General features: G+C 54.7%; 5 protein-coding genes across 5 annotated transcripts; 2 read left to right on the forward strand and 3 right to left on the reverse strand.

Annotated features, from left to right (window-relative positions):
• Positions 1–1,195: 1,195 nt before the first annotated feature.
• Positions 1,196–1,938, reverse strand: MAA_07690 (uncharacterized protein; the record flags this gene model as incomplete). Its single annotated transcript, XM_007825688.1, has 3 exons — positions 1,196–1,345; positions 1,405–1,711; positions 1,778–1,938. The coding sequence occupies 3 exons, from the start codon at positions 1,936–1,938 to the stop codon at positions 1,196–1,198; spliced, it is 618 nt and encodes a 205-aa protein (XP_007823879.1).
• Positions 1,939–4,839: 2,901 nt separating this feature from the next.
• On the forward strand, positions 4,840–7,935 carry MAA_07689 (cytokinesis regulator; the record flags this gene model as incomplete). Its single annotated transcript, XM_007825687.1, has 1 exon — positions 4,840–7,935. The coding sequence occupies one exon, from the start codon at positions 4,840–4,842 to the stop codon at positions 7,933–7,935; it is 3,096 nt and encodes a 1,031-aa protein (XP_007823878.1).
• Positions 7,936–9,381: 1,446 nt separating this feature from the next.
• MAA_07688 (NOL1/NOP2/sun family protein) lies at positions 9,382–11,361 on the reverse strand (the record flags this gene model as incomplete). Its single annotated transcript, XM_007825686.1, has 1 exon — positions 9,382–11,361. One exon carries the CDS (start codon positions 11,359–11,361, stop codon positions 9,382–9,384), a length of 1,980 nt encoding a protein of 659 aa, XP_007823877.1.
• Positions 11,362–11,890: 529 nt separating this feature from the next.
• Positions 11,891–12,553, forward strand: MAA_07687 (Ubiquitin supergroup; the record flags this gene model as incomplete). The annotated part of the gene is made up of 2 exons (XM_007825685.1): positions 11,891–12,001; positions 12,056–12,553. 2 exons carry the CDS (start codon positions 11,891–11,893, stop codon positions 12,551–12,553), a joined length of 609 nt encoding a protein of 202 aa, XP_007823876.1.
• Positions 12,554–13,109: 556 nt separating this feature from the next.
• MAA_07686 (cofilin/tropomyosin-type actin-binding protein) lies at positions 13,110–14,002 on the reverse strand (the record flags this gene model as incomplete). The annotated part of the gene is made up of 6 exons (XM_007825684.2): positions 13,110–13,250; positions 13,313–13,361; positions 13,422–13,495; positions 13,556–13,739; positions 13,809–13,933; positions 14,000–14,002. 6 exons carry the CDS (start codon positions 14,000–14,002, stop codon positions 13,110–13,112), a joined length of 576 nt encoding a protein of 191 aa, XP_007823875.2.
• Positions 14,003–15,096: the final 1,094 nt, after the last annotated feature.

Consider the following 15,096-nt stretch of genomic DNA (forward strand, 5'->3'; position numbering starts at 1 on the left):
GCCTGCCCATTCTGGGATCTTTTCGGCAAAGATGGGCGGGACGTTCCTAGCACTCTCTTCTACCTCTAGAGTGATCAGGAACGGATTATCTCGCTTGAGGCCTGGCTTGACTCTTTGGATAAGGATGGCCGAGGAGGTGCGTACGCCCTGCGATGAATGCATATCGCTCCCCGTCGTCGTCACCTGGGTATGTGATATTTTCAGCCACATCCGCGTTGTCTCCATAAGGTTTCGAGGGCATTGCGATATTCGAGGACCCAATCCAGGACAATAAACTCATACAGCCTGAAGGAGTGAGTCACCGAAGCAGCCTTGAGGGGCTCCGAATTTTCTCCCCGTGTTTGGACAATAGTGATCCGGATGCTGCATGACACTTGGCACGGTAGACAGAAATCAGGATAGTCTTCGGGACACGGCGTGTAGTCATTGCTGCCAAAGTCTTCCTCCATCCTGCGCGAAGCCGTCAGCAACCCAGCAAGAACTCATCTTGGCATCAGTTGTAGACAGCTCCTGCAAACAGTGTGCATACTGTCTAGATATCCTTGGTGTGCCGCCAAGTAATACGGGGCAGTGTGATGGTGTTGAGATGATTAGATTGGGGACTCGCGTGTTGTCGTGGACGGAGATGTTGTCAAGGACGAGAAAAGAAGTTGGTGCAGAACTTCTTTGTGACTCTGTGAGGAAGTCACGTGCGAGCAACTGCACCACGACAACCACCAACACCCAACGCTCCGTTGCTCTGCGTATTCGGCGGATCTGAGATGCGGCAGAGACGAGACTGCGATGGCTGGCTACTCAAGAAACTCTGTTTTACTTATTTTTTTAATCGCAAGACCAAAGTATTTCAACGACCATTGAGTGGAGTGCAGATACAGCAGAGTTCTGTCCGACGGGCGAGCACAGGGGCCATGGACGCGATGGGACAGGCAAAAGACGGTGCGTGACACGTCGTCTCCAGGTGAATTTATGAATCCAAAGCTATCGATGCAAGGACACGGTCGAGAGTCTGGCTTCCCGCCTTCCTCTGTGGACACGCTTGGCCCAGGGGTGCATTGTTCTCAACAGCATGATTCCTCATTGTCTAATTTCGTACAAAAAGTCCGAATGATCCCTACACAATCACCCATATAAAGTCTGTTCCGCGACAACAACACCAAAGTGTACACCCAAAGTCGCCGCAACCCCCTCGCAGCCCTCAAATGTCCACCTTTCCGACGCGCGTGTTGAAAAACGAAGTGGTCACCCTAGTTCTCTCAATGGGAGCAAAGTAATCATAGCCCTGCACAACATTACACCCATCCACGTACACCGTGACCGGAATAGCGCCTTGGTACATAATGCTCCACTAGCAACAGGAAATCCATCAGTCACAGCATCAAAGGATGAATGGGAGCGGAAACATACCGAAGCAACTCTCCCCGGAATAAAATCCCGCTCAACCAATCCTGAAAACACGGCGCCGGCCTTGGCGAGAAAATCGGCACCAATGAGGGGATAATTGGTGTTCACGTAGCCCCTCCATACTTGGGGGTGGGCGAAATCTTTAAACACCGAGGTGAGCGTGTTGTCGACACGTCCGTCATCTGTGACGTTGGCAAAGTTGAACACGGACGTGGCGAGGCCGTCTTCAAAGGTTTCGTCGACGCGGACGAGGTTCTTGGCGGGGGAGTTGTACATGTAGCCGGTCTGGATGTGGGAGAGGTTCTGGTTCCTGACAGTAAAGGTTAGCGCTAGTCATGTGCTTCTTTTTTACATGGAGTTTGAGACGGGAGACTACCATTTGTGCTGTACAAAGTGTGTCTGGAACTCTGGCTTGACCGCCGGCGGCGTGGGCTGCTTGAATTCGGAAGAGTATTCCACGAGCGAGGAGGGGAAAGACGGGCAGTTGGCCGCCGCAGCTGTGGCCGAGGCAAGGAGCGCAATGGTGGAAATATACATGGTGATGGTGTTGACTCGCAAGATGTGAGGGAATAAAATGGTGAGCAGATGTACTCGATGCCATGTTTGTGCCTTATATACATGCTCCGACTGCGAAATTCATCATGACAACGAATGTGCTTGCGTGTTCATCTCTATACTCTGCCAAGCGCGTTTAAATACTTCCATATTGAGCAGCATGTCAATGACGGTAAAGCAACGCATTTTCATTTTAGCGCCCGTATCTGCAAGCCACCGGAGCAGGGCGTTCAATTGCTTCCTAAACAGGCAAGTGGATCGCGGTGGGAAACCGACGCCGGTAGCGGCACCCGGGCTCATTTGAGTCGGCACCCGGGTCATCTGCTGCACAGAGATGCCATGGAACATGATTCCGCTCACTGCATTCAATCCACGCCAATTTGACTCATGCTTGTCTTGCCGTGTGAACATGCTCGGTCGATGGTACGGGTTTGGAAAACGAACGGCTACCCTAGATCGGAGCGGGTTCGACTTGGGACCGTCCGAGATGGCTATCGGACGGCTGTGAATGAAAACTAGATGACAGAGTGGCCATTGCGAATAAAATCGAGGGTCCATAGTACCAATCCACGTTGCATGCTACACGGCAACTAGCCAGGGCGCCAGACAGCGCCAGCCTTGGTCCGTCGTGGTCACGATGAGAGTCGCCCGACGAAGCACAAATCCGCTTTCATTGGACATGGGATGCCAGCAGACCCATTTATCGGCCTGGTTTGTTGTCCCGCTCCAAAAAAAAAATCTGGAATGGCGAAAATAGGTCGCCGAGGCTGCGACCTCCAGCCATGTGCATTTTGACCGGCTATGTGGCCCGACAGCCGCATGGTCGCAAAATCATGGGCGTAGAGACGCAATACGTCATGTTTGTCCAGGAGAATGTCTCTTGGGGCCGTGATATTTTTCTTGTTTGTGTTTGCGTCTTGCAAATCACGAGCCTGACGCGTTTCGGACTCGCGCGACACCACGATCCAATCAGCTGCCGGTGTTTGCGGAATCACGCGGCGCCGCTTTTACGCATTGCGTGTCCGTCTTCGGGAGGGACCGCACAAACATGCAAACTGCATGAATGATGTGCATGGCGGCCGATGGGCCCCTTCGGCAGTCGATTCTCGACGGATGGTACTACTCTCATCATCTATGTTTCAAGAGGACGAGGGCCACGGTGTGCATTGAAAGCCAAGCGGCACGGCAAACATGATTCGGCGGCACCATGCTGGACGACTTTATGCAGGAATCGTGGCTGTTTGGGGACGTGGCTCCCCCGGAGGCACACAGACAATATCAGACATCTTCTTGGCACAGTTGCCCTCTCTGGACACATTGCTCAACAGTTTTGGTAGCGTCTCTTGATGCGAAGTGCGAGCGCCGCGGCGGCGAGTTTGGCACATGAAAAGGCGTACATTGCCTCACCCGTTGAGGAATATCTTGCGGCAAGCCACCTGGGATTGTTAAATTACAAACGCATGTACCACCAAACTTGTGTGCTTGTAATCTGGGGAACCCTGGCCGGCTCCGGAGAGAGCCAAAATGACCGTCTTGGACTCCTTCACGATCCCGGGCCCTGCATGTGAAGTTTGAGCCGAGCTACGCGGATCAGGGTCCGTTAGCCATCGCAGGCATCTTCCCTCGTTTTGAAGCAGGTCATGCCCATTGCCGGGCCGTTGTACGGAGTAAGAAAACCTGAATATTACATACTACTCGTGCCACACGAAACAATTTCTCGACTGATTGGGCACGTTTTGGTCTCCGCAATTTCTCCGCGGGCCACAAAGCTCGACTTCATTTCTCCTGTCCGGGGTCGAGGGCAGAATATAAAGCCTAATACTAATCCGTATGCACTCCATTATTAGACCCCTAATTGCAGTTGTTTCCATTGCGTGTCTCGGGTTTTCTTGCACCAGACACTTCAAACAGGAGTCAACGGGGAATGTGCTGAAGCAGCGACGGCGCTAATCCACGTTGGGACAAGTGTCAAGGGTCGACTCCGCTTCGACGGCTGCTTGTTCCCAACCTCCAGCAGGACGCCAGCACACGCCAGGCCTCTACGTCAAGGGGCACTGCAGACTCTGCAGACTGTGCTGGCACCAATTTTCCCTCGACTTGGCTTCTTGGTTCCAGCCACCGCTGCGCACTTTGCGCTCTCAGCAACGTGGCGCTCGCTGTGCCTGCTGACCAGTGCTGGTACTTGCTACACGCACTTGCTGCTCACGCACCGGTCGCTCCTTCTCCGCCCCAGCCTTTTCTTGCCGGGCTCTCGCATTCCTGTCCCTTCATCCCCCTCTGGCTGACGCATGGCCAATCCTGCCATCGCTTCTCAACTCTGCCCGCACACACCATACAAAACCTCAACACCAAGACTCTTTTGCACAGCTCCCGTCGACAGCTGCTGCCCCGACCAGCGCCCATTGACGACTCCGGATCATCCCAACTGGTCCCCGTTCGCCACTAGACTCTCATACTTTCGACCGCCCGACAAACTGCACTTTGACGACAAAGCGTGACCTGCGACCGTACAACCTTCTCCACTCTCCCTCCGCACCACTTTGCACGACAACTGCCAGCCGCGACCATTGCGACGACCAAGGAAAGGAAAGGAAAGGAAAAATCAGACAGCGACAAACCCTGCAAGGCGTCACCCTCCCCCCCATCTGTGCTTCTCGCACCGATTGCTTGCAATCGACGAGACAGCCACAACGCGACAAAACCCTAGTGCTGTGGACGACTATGAGTTCGCCTAATTGACACCCAAGCTGTGGGCGACGTCGCACATCACGAAACACGCACCGAAACACCAACAGCTGAGCTGCTGCTGCTGGCTGGTGCTGTTTGGCAACAAACACAACTCTTCAAAACAACAGCACGTCCCAGCCCGCATCGCCGCCGGGCATGGAGACATTACGATTAAAACCGCGGCAGCCCGTGGAGGATGAGATTGAGAACTGGGATGACGATGACGACTTGGTGCTTGAGGGTGATGAGCTGTCATTTCGCACCTCCTTGACGACCGCGGCCGGTCCCACCAACTCCCGCGCCCTGTCACGGCCTCCGTCTAGGCGGCGGGACTCTACGTCTTCTCACGTCTCTTTCCGGTCTGAATTAGAATCCTGGCACGGCGAGGAAAAGCAATTGCATTTGCCTGCGGATGACGAATCCTCCACCATGGACGCCATTGCTGCCGCAGAGCACGCTGGCATTCCTCTGCCCAAAAACGTCCCTTCGTCTGCCCTCATGGGCGGTACCATTAAGCGACTTGGGGGCCGCAAAATCCGCAGGATTATCCAGGATGACTGGGAAAACGACCTCGAGCTCCCGGAAGCCTCGCAGAGCTTCAGCATAAAACCAAAGCCTGATGTCGAGTTTCCCGAAACACTGCGCCAAGTGAGCGCGGGCTCGGTGCAGACCAGTCCCATCCGAACCATGAAGCTGCCATCATTCCCGGAGCCACAGCGCAGGCTCTCGGCGCAGTCAAACACGAGCGCGCTCTCATCCGCTCTCAACCTGGACAAGTTCAAAGACACGGAAGAGGATGACGACTTCTTGGGGGACGGCATTGCTACCATCAAAGTCGCCAAGGGCCGAATTGCTCCACAGCCCGTCTCCTTTATTACACCTCCTACGCCGCAAAAATCAGAGACAGCCAAAGAAACCGAGGATGACTTTGAAAAGGACTTGGAGCTGCCCTCTGACGGCAAGTTGAAACTGTCTACTAGGAGAGACATTCCAAAGACGCCGTCGTCCAATGTCGACGACCTGGACTGGGGCGAGGGCAGTCTCGGCACTCGGTACGGCGGTACTAGGCGCGACGGCCGTTCAAACAGGAGCTCCTCGGCCTCGGCACTCAGCCCCAGCATCTCGAGCTCCATCACTGCCGAGAGCGAGGACGAGACGTTTGAAGGTCTTGTCCTGCCTGCCGGGCCGTTTAATTTCAGGGAGCGTCTCCAAAAGCGCAAGAAGAGTTTCTCGCCAGAGCGTATCCCGGAGGAGCTGCCGTCGCCACTTCCGCCAGCCCCCAAGAAGCCGCCGACGACCCAGGCCGAGGCTGACCGCGAGGATTTCTTTGAGGATCTCGACATTGGGGATGGAAATGTGTTTGGTCCCGGCAAACTGACCCTGCACCGCAACATCAAGGTCAAGGAGACGCAGCCTGCGTCCCCCGCACGGCCCAAGACTGCCGTGTCACTGACGTTTACAAACAAGCCAACAGCAACAACAACAACAACAATAACAACGCAGACCAGAATCCCTCGCTTGAGCCATGAACGGGCCCATTCGACGTCTTTGGAGCCGGTTTATGAATCTGGCAGTTCGGCGGCTCCCTCGCGCAGCAGTCGCCGTTCCCAGTCTCGTCTTGGACACTCACACCAGTCGTCTGTTGTTAGTCTTCCCACCCCGACGACAACCTCTCCCGGACGACAGTTTCCCCTTTCCACACCGCGAGGGCGAGAAGTTGGCTCAAGATCATCATTCTCGTCTCTCAGGGGTGACGCACCGACCACCAGTTCTCAACTGCTGAAACAGAAGCGATCTCTGCCGGCGGTCCGGGGTTCGACAACCACCGCACCAAAACCCGTGTTGCAGAGATCGGCAACGGACAGACCGCCGTCAAGGGCCGAGACGGGTCGGCCTCAAACTGGATTGAGACCCAAGACACCCGTGGAGCGGCAGCGCCCGGGTCTCGTCGCCGACAGCCCTGCGTCGCTGACGCGGAAACCTCAACCCTTCTTGCCGGCCGGTGCATCGCAGTCTCAGTCGCAGCACGTCGCTTCAAAGACGCTGCGCCAGTTCCGACGCCATGACTCGGAGAATGCAATCGATCTACGACCCATCTCTAGGGCCTTTTCCCGGTCCGGGGGCCGATCGCCTAGTCCGCACCGATACAAGGTTGCTGCCGATACCTGGGAGCGCCTGAGCAAGCCAAAGAACAAGAAACACTTTGGTGATGGTCATGAGCTCGACGGCTTTGATGACTTGCCCACGTCGCGAGAGACGGAGACGCGATTCATGAAGCAGCCCGTGGCCAGCGGCACCAAGACCACCATTCGAAATCGGCTGTACCAGAACATTCTGCCCGACAGGACCGCGACGCCGGCACCGCCGAGTCCGTTTTTCCCGTTGAAATCCGCGGCAACCCCCCGATTTGCGCGCGACACTGCCGCAAGTCGAATTGCCCGAGAGACGTCTCTGGCTCACCGTGCGCCAAGCCACGGTCCTTTGTCTGCCATAACCGCCCAGCGAGAAGGTGGTGGTGGTGGCGGTAGTGCGCTCACCTCAAGGACGACCAACGTGGGCCATCAGCCCCATCTCCCTCAATCAACCATTCGCTCCAAGAAGAAGACGAAGCGACCGCAGCAGCTGAAGCCGCACCTCATTGCCAACCTCAACGCCGGCAAGGAGTCCAAAGTCGTGAATGGCATGTTTTACAATGCCGAGACGTTCCGCTGGGAAGGGAATGAGAATGTCCTGAATGCATTCGATGCCACAGTGGCCACCCCGTCGACCACCACTGCGTCGACGCACGTCACGCGTGAACGGGAGGCAACCACTCCTCGGCCTGCGCTGATTGCCAATTTCAGCGCGACCAAAGGCGTCCAAGTTGTCGGCGGCATGGTCTTTGATCCGGAAAACATGTGCTGGCTCAGGATGGGGCAGCAGGACAAGACCAAGTCGGACGCGGGCGATACCCTGGATGGCTTTGATGCACTTGACGACGACGAGGATGTATTCAAAGACATTCCCGACCTGGACGATAACGCGGCTGAAGAAGACCGCGGAGAGGGCGGCCGCGTCAGCGACGTCAAGGATGACTGGCTCGTGGGCGAAGAGTTTGACGTTGGGCCCGAGTTTGTCAGAAGACAGCGTGAAGAGGAAGAGCGATGGCGAAAGAAGTGCGAGAAGTGGGTTGGCCGCGGGCCAAGAGATCAAGAGATGTGGCGCTGGACGATCCGGGAACTCGTCTCTCAGTTTGACGAGCTACCCATGTAGACAATACAGCATCTACCGCGGCGATTGTTATCTTTTCAGACATGTCGGCTGTTTGGAGCACAGTACCCCCAGGATTACAGAACAGGAACAAGGGCGTCGAGTTGGGCCAATAGCGAAGGTGGGTGGACAACATTGTATCTGTGGTGGACGGAAGCCTGTTGTACAAAAAGGGACATTTGTTTGTTTTATTCTCATTGCCAAACAAGAATGGGGTCGGGTCAAGACGGATTATTGTGTTTTTTTTATCCTGGGCAATAGACAAAAAGGATGTGGTGGGCCATGCTTGGGAGGATTCCAGCGATTGTGCGGTGTGAGTCGCGCTGTGGCCTTTTTACGACCGAGATGACGGATTTATGATGCTTGATGAACTGTCTGCATTGGTAGCATGCTGTGGCTTAATAACATTATTGTGTTGCACGCGAGTTTGGCTGTGATGAAGGGGTACTGAAGTCGTCGGCGTGCAGTGTGCGGCGTCGTGTGTTTGAGGCCAGCGGCGCCGAAAGCAAACACACGTCTAAATGCAACTCTTTTCATTGTTTTACGTGACGACGGCTAGTACGGTTATTCTCTTTAATATATATATCAAGTTTTTTTTTTCAACGCAGATAGTAGTACTGGCATCATGCAAAAAGTATTGGAGTTTTAAAAAAAGAAAAAAAGATCCTTAGACCCAGGAAAAGAACACGACAAGCCGGTACTACTGGTATTAAAAATTCAGGAGGGATATGCGCACTCCAGTTCAGGCCGCGCTTGGTGGACCGTGCACACGAGCGAGGTACCCGACAAAACCCCGACGTGGTGCCACTATTTTGAACCAAAAAAAAACATATAACACCAGGTATTCGCTGGTCGTCACCGACCCAACTACTAATCTGGCGCTCGCCAGTTTGTCGTACGAGATCGGACGGGATCGTGATTTTTGCTGGCGGCTGTGGTCATATGTACCTGTTCTGGTGCGCATTTTACTTATAAACCTGGCAGTAGAGCAAAACAGAAAAAGGACAACCAAGAGAGGCACAACTACATGCGGCACCAGCTTGACCTCGACGGCGACTAGCAAGGACAGCCTCAGCTCACGTCTTGCCGCTGCTCTCGATGCGTATTCCAGGCGGCCATGGAAAACGTCAAACGCGCCCCTAAAGGAAATTGTGCCGCCGCTCAAATGTTTAGGTTCCGACGACAAAATTGTCTTCCCAGACAATAATATAATCCGCCCTACGGAGTACTAAAAAGCTATCACCGTGTTAATGGGCCGAGCAGAGCCGGGTATAGGTGTGAATTTTACATATTTGTCGTCTTCAGGAGTGTCTAGCAAGAAAACGGTACGCTCAGCCAAGACGTGGGCGACAAACCGAAAGGCAAAAAAAATACATCAAATCGCACGAAAAGAAGAATGCCATTTTTGACTCCTGTGCCATACATTAAACTCTAAAAAACTCAATCACATCATTTCGACCCCTTGTTCGACTTGGCACCACTCCTGGGATCCAAGCCCCGTCTGCGCATGGCGTTTCTCCGCCCCTTCTCCATGTACTCGTTGTCCTCGTCCTCGTCCCAGCCGCCGAAATCGTCGTCTTTGCCGGCGTCCTCGTCATCCGCAGGAATGGGCGTCTTGTCAACAACGTCCTCGGCGTCGCGTGCGGCGCGCGTGTTATCCCGGGGCGCCTGGGCGGGCGTGGGACCAATCTTCTTAAACTTGGCGACGTAGAAGCCGTCGACGTTGTACGCGTGCGGATAGTACCTCCTTGTGAGGCGGAGGCTGGGGTCAAACTTCTTGCCCATGAAGCTTGTGAATCCTTCCTTGCCAAATGCCAGCCCCGTGTCGACGAGCTTGACGTTGGGCCTGCGCCTGAGCGCGTACTGGACGACCTGTTCGTTTTCTTCAATAGTCACCGAGCACGTCGAGTAGACAATGTACCCGCCCGACTTGCTGGAGTGGTTGACCGAGTCAATGGCCGCGAGGAGCAGCTGCTTCTGCGTGTGCGGGAGCTGCATGAAGTCGAGCTCCGTCTTGTTGGTCTTGACGCTGGGGTCCTTGGCGATGACGCCTGTTCCGGAACAGGGGGCGTCGAGGAGAACGCGGTCAAACCCGCCCATGGGCTTGGGGAATTCGCGGGCGTCGTAGTTGGAGACAATGACGTTGCGTGCGCCGAGGCGGTGAATGTTGCCAATGAGACCCTTTGCACGGGCCTTGTTGGGGTCGTTGGCGATGATGACGCCCGTGTTCTTCATCATGGCCGCCATGTAGGTTGTCTTGCCACCGGGGGCGGCGGCCATGTCGAGCACGCGCTCGTTTTCCTGGGGATCAAGCGCCATGCAGGGCAAAAAGGACGAGGCAGCCTGCAGGATGTAGTGGCCGGCGAGGTACTCGGGCGTGGCACCGAGGGGCACGCTGCTCTCAAAGACTTGCAGGCCAACCTTGGACCACTTGCCGACCGGCTCGAGGGTCACGCCGCGGTTGATGAGAGCCTGCGCCAGATCGCGGCGGTGGGTGCGGAGTGTGTTTGTGCGGATGACGACGGGGCGCGCCGTCTCGTTGGCTTCGAAAAAGGCAAATGCCTCGCGGGGTGTGAAGAGGTTGTATAGCTTTTCGGCGAGATACTCGGAGTAGCCATAGTACGCGCACACATCCTTGATCAACTGCGCAGTGTACTCGGATCGCGAGCGCCCATCCTCGGCAAGGTTGGCAAAGTCGTCGAGCACGCGAATGTTTTCGGTGATTCTCGTCCGGAGCAGCTGCAGATCCGGGGCGAGGAGGGCACTTGTCTTGGCGGACAGCTCGTCGTCCTCGTCGTCAATAATGTGCGGTTTGTCGCCGTCAATGTTGGTTTGCAGTGCGCTCTCAGCCATCTCTGCCGCGTTGGCAGCCGCTTCCTCGGCCAGCTTGCGGTCCAGTTTCCTCGAGAGTCCGTCGATATTGGCGGCCGTGAGCTTCTCCTCTGCGTCGGACTCGTCTTCATCTTCAGAAAACATGGCCTTTCCGACGTCATTCTCGTCGTCCGAGTCCAACACGGATGAATCCGAGCCCAAAAAGTCGTCGCCCAGCGTCGCGCCCTCGCCTTCTTCCTCTTCAAGGTCGGATAATTTCTCAATGTCCAACTCCGCTGCGTCAAACTCATCGTCCTCGAGCTCAACGTCGCTGTCGTCCAGGCCTGGCATGACAGGCTTGGCTTTTGACTTGCTGCCGGGCTTTGGCTTTGCTGGCTTGTCGCCGTTGGATTTCTTGGGCGCGGCGGCCGCCTTCTTTACTGAGGCTCCATTTGCTTTGGGCTGTCCATTCTTCCCGGTTCGTCTTCTCTTGTTGTCAGGTGCTTCTGTAGGAGTGTCGACTGGCAGACCGGCCTTGCGCTTCAGTTTTGCGTAGTGTGCTTCTGATAAGGGTTCAGGGGCACCCTGCTTTCTCTTCATCCGTCTTCCGGCGCCCATTTTGTGTGACTTTTGTTTTCTGTTTTTTTAAAAAGTGTTGGGAAAGGAATTGGCCGTGCAAAGAAACGGCGACGGCTCAGTGCAGGTACAAGAACATGCGCGCCCCGCCCAACTTTTTTTTCTTCGAGACTACGATAAGATGGTCTTTGGCCGGTAAAACTTCGTATCGGGGTACCAGCCACGGCCACTGGCTTTACTCATCAGGTTGGAGCGCAATTCTCATGTACAATGTAAATACTAATCAGTGCTTTGCTAATTATAGATGAGAAACAATTTCCATGCTTGTTCACGCTTGTTCAATGAAGAAAGAAAAAGGAAGATGCAACTACCACGGATACATGTCGTCGCTGGTTGTCGTCGCCGCCGTCTGCACAGCCCCACTGCTTACCTAACACGCTCCAAGCTCCCACCTCGACTACGCCAACACTCAGCTCGTGGCGCATCACCATTTACACGACTGTACAGAGCACCCCTCGCCCAGTCCGTTCAACTACCCCGAATTTACAACAAGTCACGGAAACCACCCACCATGGCGGAAGCAGCATTCGCCAAAACGTTCCTCTCAACCCTCGACTCCCGCCCAATCAAGCTCTCCGCAGACCACGTCGAAGATGCCAAATCCTTTCCCCCGCGTCCGCCCGTACGTCGCCCTCTCCCTCCCCACTGGTTCCCCATTCCCAGCTAACAAGAGCAGTACATCCTCCCACGGATGCCCAGCCCCATGAGCAAGCCCAAGACCCTGCTCCCCGGCCAAGAGCGCAGCCTCACCGTGACCCTCAAGTCCCTGCGCAACCCGCCGCTGGACCTAAAGCTCACCTCGCAGCCGCTCAACACATCCATCCTCGACATCAAGACCAAGGTCGCACAACAGACGAGGATACCAGTCGAAAAGATGAAGATTCTGCACAACAAGCGGCCGCTGACGGACAGCAAGGTCCTCAAGGACGTGGCGGGCGCCTCGGAGCTGCGGGTCGACTTTTCCGTCATGGTGATGGGCGGCGCGGCGGCCATACAGCCCGAGAGCAGAGAGGACGCGCCGGCCAAGGCCAGCGGGTGGGACGCGCTGACGACGGATGCCTTTTGGGACGATCTGAAGGGGTTCCTGCAGCAGCGGCTCAAGGACGAGGCCGCAGCCGCCGAGTTGGGGACCTTGTTTCAGCGGAGCTGGGAGTCTAGTCGTTCCGGACCGTGACTTTGATTCCACTGCATGACCGTATGATGGCCAAGACGGGAAATAGTACATGTCGGTATTAAAACGTGTCAATACGATGAGCATGGAACGATGCACACCAAGGGGCTGGGCTGCAATGACGTTGGGGCAAGCCAAGTCACCCATGTTGCACATCCAGCGTGATTTCATTTCTTTCTTCCTATGGCGTTGATATCACCAAGACTCACACATCTAGCAGCTACGAGTCTCCACCGACATGAAGAATTCCAATGCATGGGTCACCATTGTATAAGTTGCATCCATCATGTTTAAAATCCTCCACCATCGCCGTCGTCTCTTTTCTTTTCGCGTCACAACTCGGGTTGGCTTTTTGTTTTCCTTTTCCAGTAGATGAAAGGGGCGGGTGAAATGGGTCGGTTAAAGATAAGCCATTTGGGTAGCAATGATTCTCAATTCATGCGCTCGTAAAAAGGCGGCGTGCCCAGAGACTTTTCTTCCCCTTCCTGCACGTTTGTTGTCACGTCGCAACATACAAAGAAAGATACAAGGCAAAAGAAAACACAACAAGACACCATGCTTAACCGGCAAGACCCTTGCTGACAGTCTTGACGATGGTGTCGTGCTCAATGTCATCGGCGTCATTGGCCTGCAGCTCAGTAGCAATTCCGGTGAGGGATCGCTTGAGGGCCTCCTTGGAGGAAGCGTAGATCATCTTGGGCTGCGTGGTCATGGTCGTCAGCTGGTGGCTCAGAGGTGGGGTCGGGGATGGTGGCAGGTTACCTGAACGCCGGCATCATCGGGGGACCAGGCAATAAAGGTGATTTTGTTTCTGCAATCAGTTAGCGTGATTCTCACGATTGTAAACTGTTAAAAAAAGAACAAAGCATACCGGACACCATCGCCGGTGGCCAGGCTGTACTCAAAATCGTAGACGGCGTATCGGCAGCCCTTTCCAACGACACCCTGGCAAAAGTTAGCGCACCATTTCATTGCAAAAGAGAGGCAACTCGAATCACCACTCACAGACTTGTTCTTGGTGGTAGACTTGATGAGCTTCTCTCGGAAGTTGTCCCAGTCCTTGTCGTCGGAAGCCTCCTCAATGACAATCTCCTTGAAGTCGTCCGAGAGCTTGAAGATGATGTACTTGTACTTCTTGGACAGCTTCAAGTCATTGTAGGCAGTTATGCATTCCTGCGAAACGGTCGCTCTACACGGGCGCCAAAGTTGTTAGCAGCAATCCCTACTGTCAATCGTGGCTCTTCCTTTGTGCGCAAACCCCCCTCCAAGGTCGGCGGGGCACACCATCGTCATAGGGGGGGTGCGGGTGCCGCAGATTGCAGCAACGGCAAACTCGAAATTCAAGAGAAATATATCGAGGACAGTTACGAACCCGGATTGAGACTGGGAAGGGGGAAACAAAAAAGTCAGCAACCAGTATCGCGCAGGGCCGTCGTGGCGGAAACTCACCATGATTGCGGTCAAGGTCAGGAGACGGGGTGCGCGAATGAGGGGCGGGGGAGGAAGGCTGAGGGAAAGAGCTCGTCAGCTTTTTGGCTTAACCAACAACAAAAACAAAGAGAGGGAAAAGAAGAGTGCGGCGACGGAGTTGCAGGCAACTACTCGAGTATTTAAGCCGCGGGGGGAGGCAACTTGGGCTTACATCAGAAGAGCGACCAGGCAAATGTGCGGTGTCGCGATGCAAAGGCAAGGAGGGCGGCTTTGTTTGTTGGAGGATAATGGCAGGAAAGTACGGGATGGGGACCAGAAGACCAAGGCGTGCGATGTTGCATGCTCGGGTGGAGGGGCCCAGAGCATGCGAGAAAAAACACCAGACCACATCATCATGGTGGGGTTGGCCGTGGGGTGGCCGTGCCTCCACGTGACTGGGCCAAGCTCCAGCTTCCCTGCACCAGAGTGAATACATGTGTAACTACGGAGCAGATGCTTCGGACAATGACTTGGTATTCGCCTTGTTTGACTTTGTCCGCCGGACTAATTATGGTCTGCAACAGAACCTTGACGTACTTGACAGCCACGCTCACGCTGTCTTGACTGTTGACCACTGCGGTACTGAGGTAGCTCTAGAAGCCGTGGTGCATGAACCAACAGCATGACTCTCTGTTCTGCCACGGCAACGAAAACGATCCCTCACCCTGGCTTCCTCCCCATGCCTACCCGGGAGAGCTACAAAAGATTAGGTAGGCACCGAGATAATTGCTACGATGACGAATCCCATCAGGCTTCCAAATCTTGCCGTCTCACTCGGCAGCTAGCGCAATTGCAAACTCGCTGCCTCAAGGCAACTAAATTGTTTGACTCTACAGCTTCAAAATCACAGATGTGTGCATAATTCGTCCCTTGGTTGTTAGGGTTTTTTTTAACTGTTTTACATGGCCAAGCGCTACTTGCTATTATACATAGAGTCCGGGCTGGTTGAGAAATCTGCAGGGGTATGAAAAAAAAATACATGCCGACATGTAGAGAGGAGATCGTGCCAGATCACTTGATCCATCTGTCTTTTTGTTCTTCTACCAACACCAAATCCATGCCCAATTGGTTTTTTT

Source organism: Metarhizium robertsii (assembly GCF_000187425.2).
Source record: "Metarhizium robertsii ARSEF 23 chromosome Unknown MAA_Scf_1, whole genome shotgun sequence".
NCBI lineage: Eukaryota > Fungi > Ascomycota > Sordariomycetes > Hypocreales > Clavicipitaceae > Metarhizium > Metarhizium robertsii.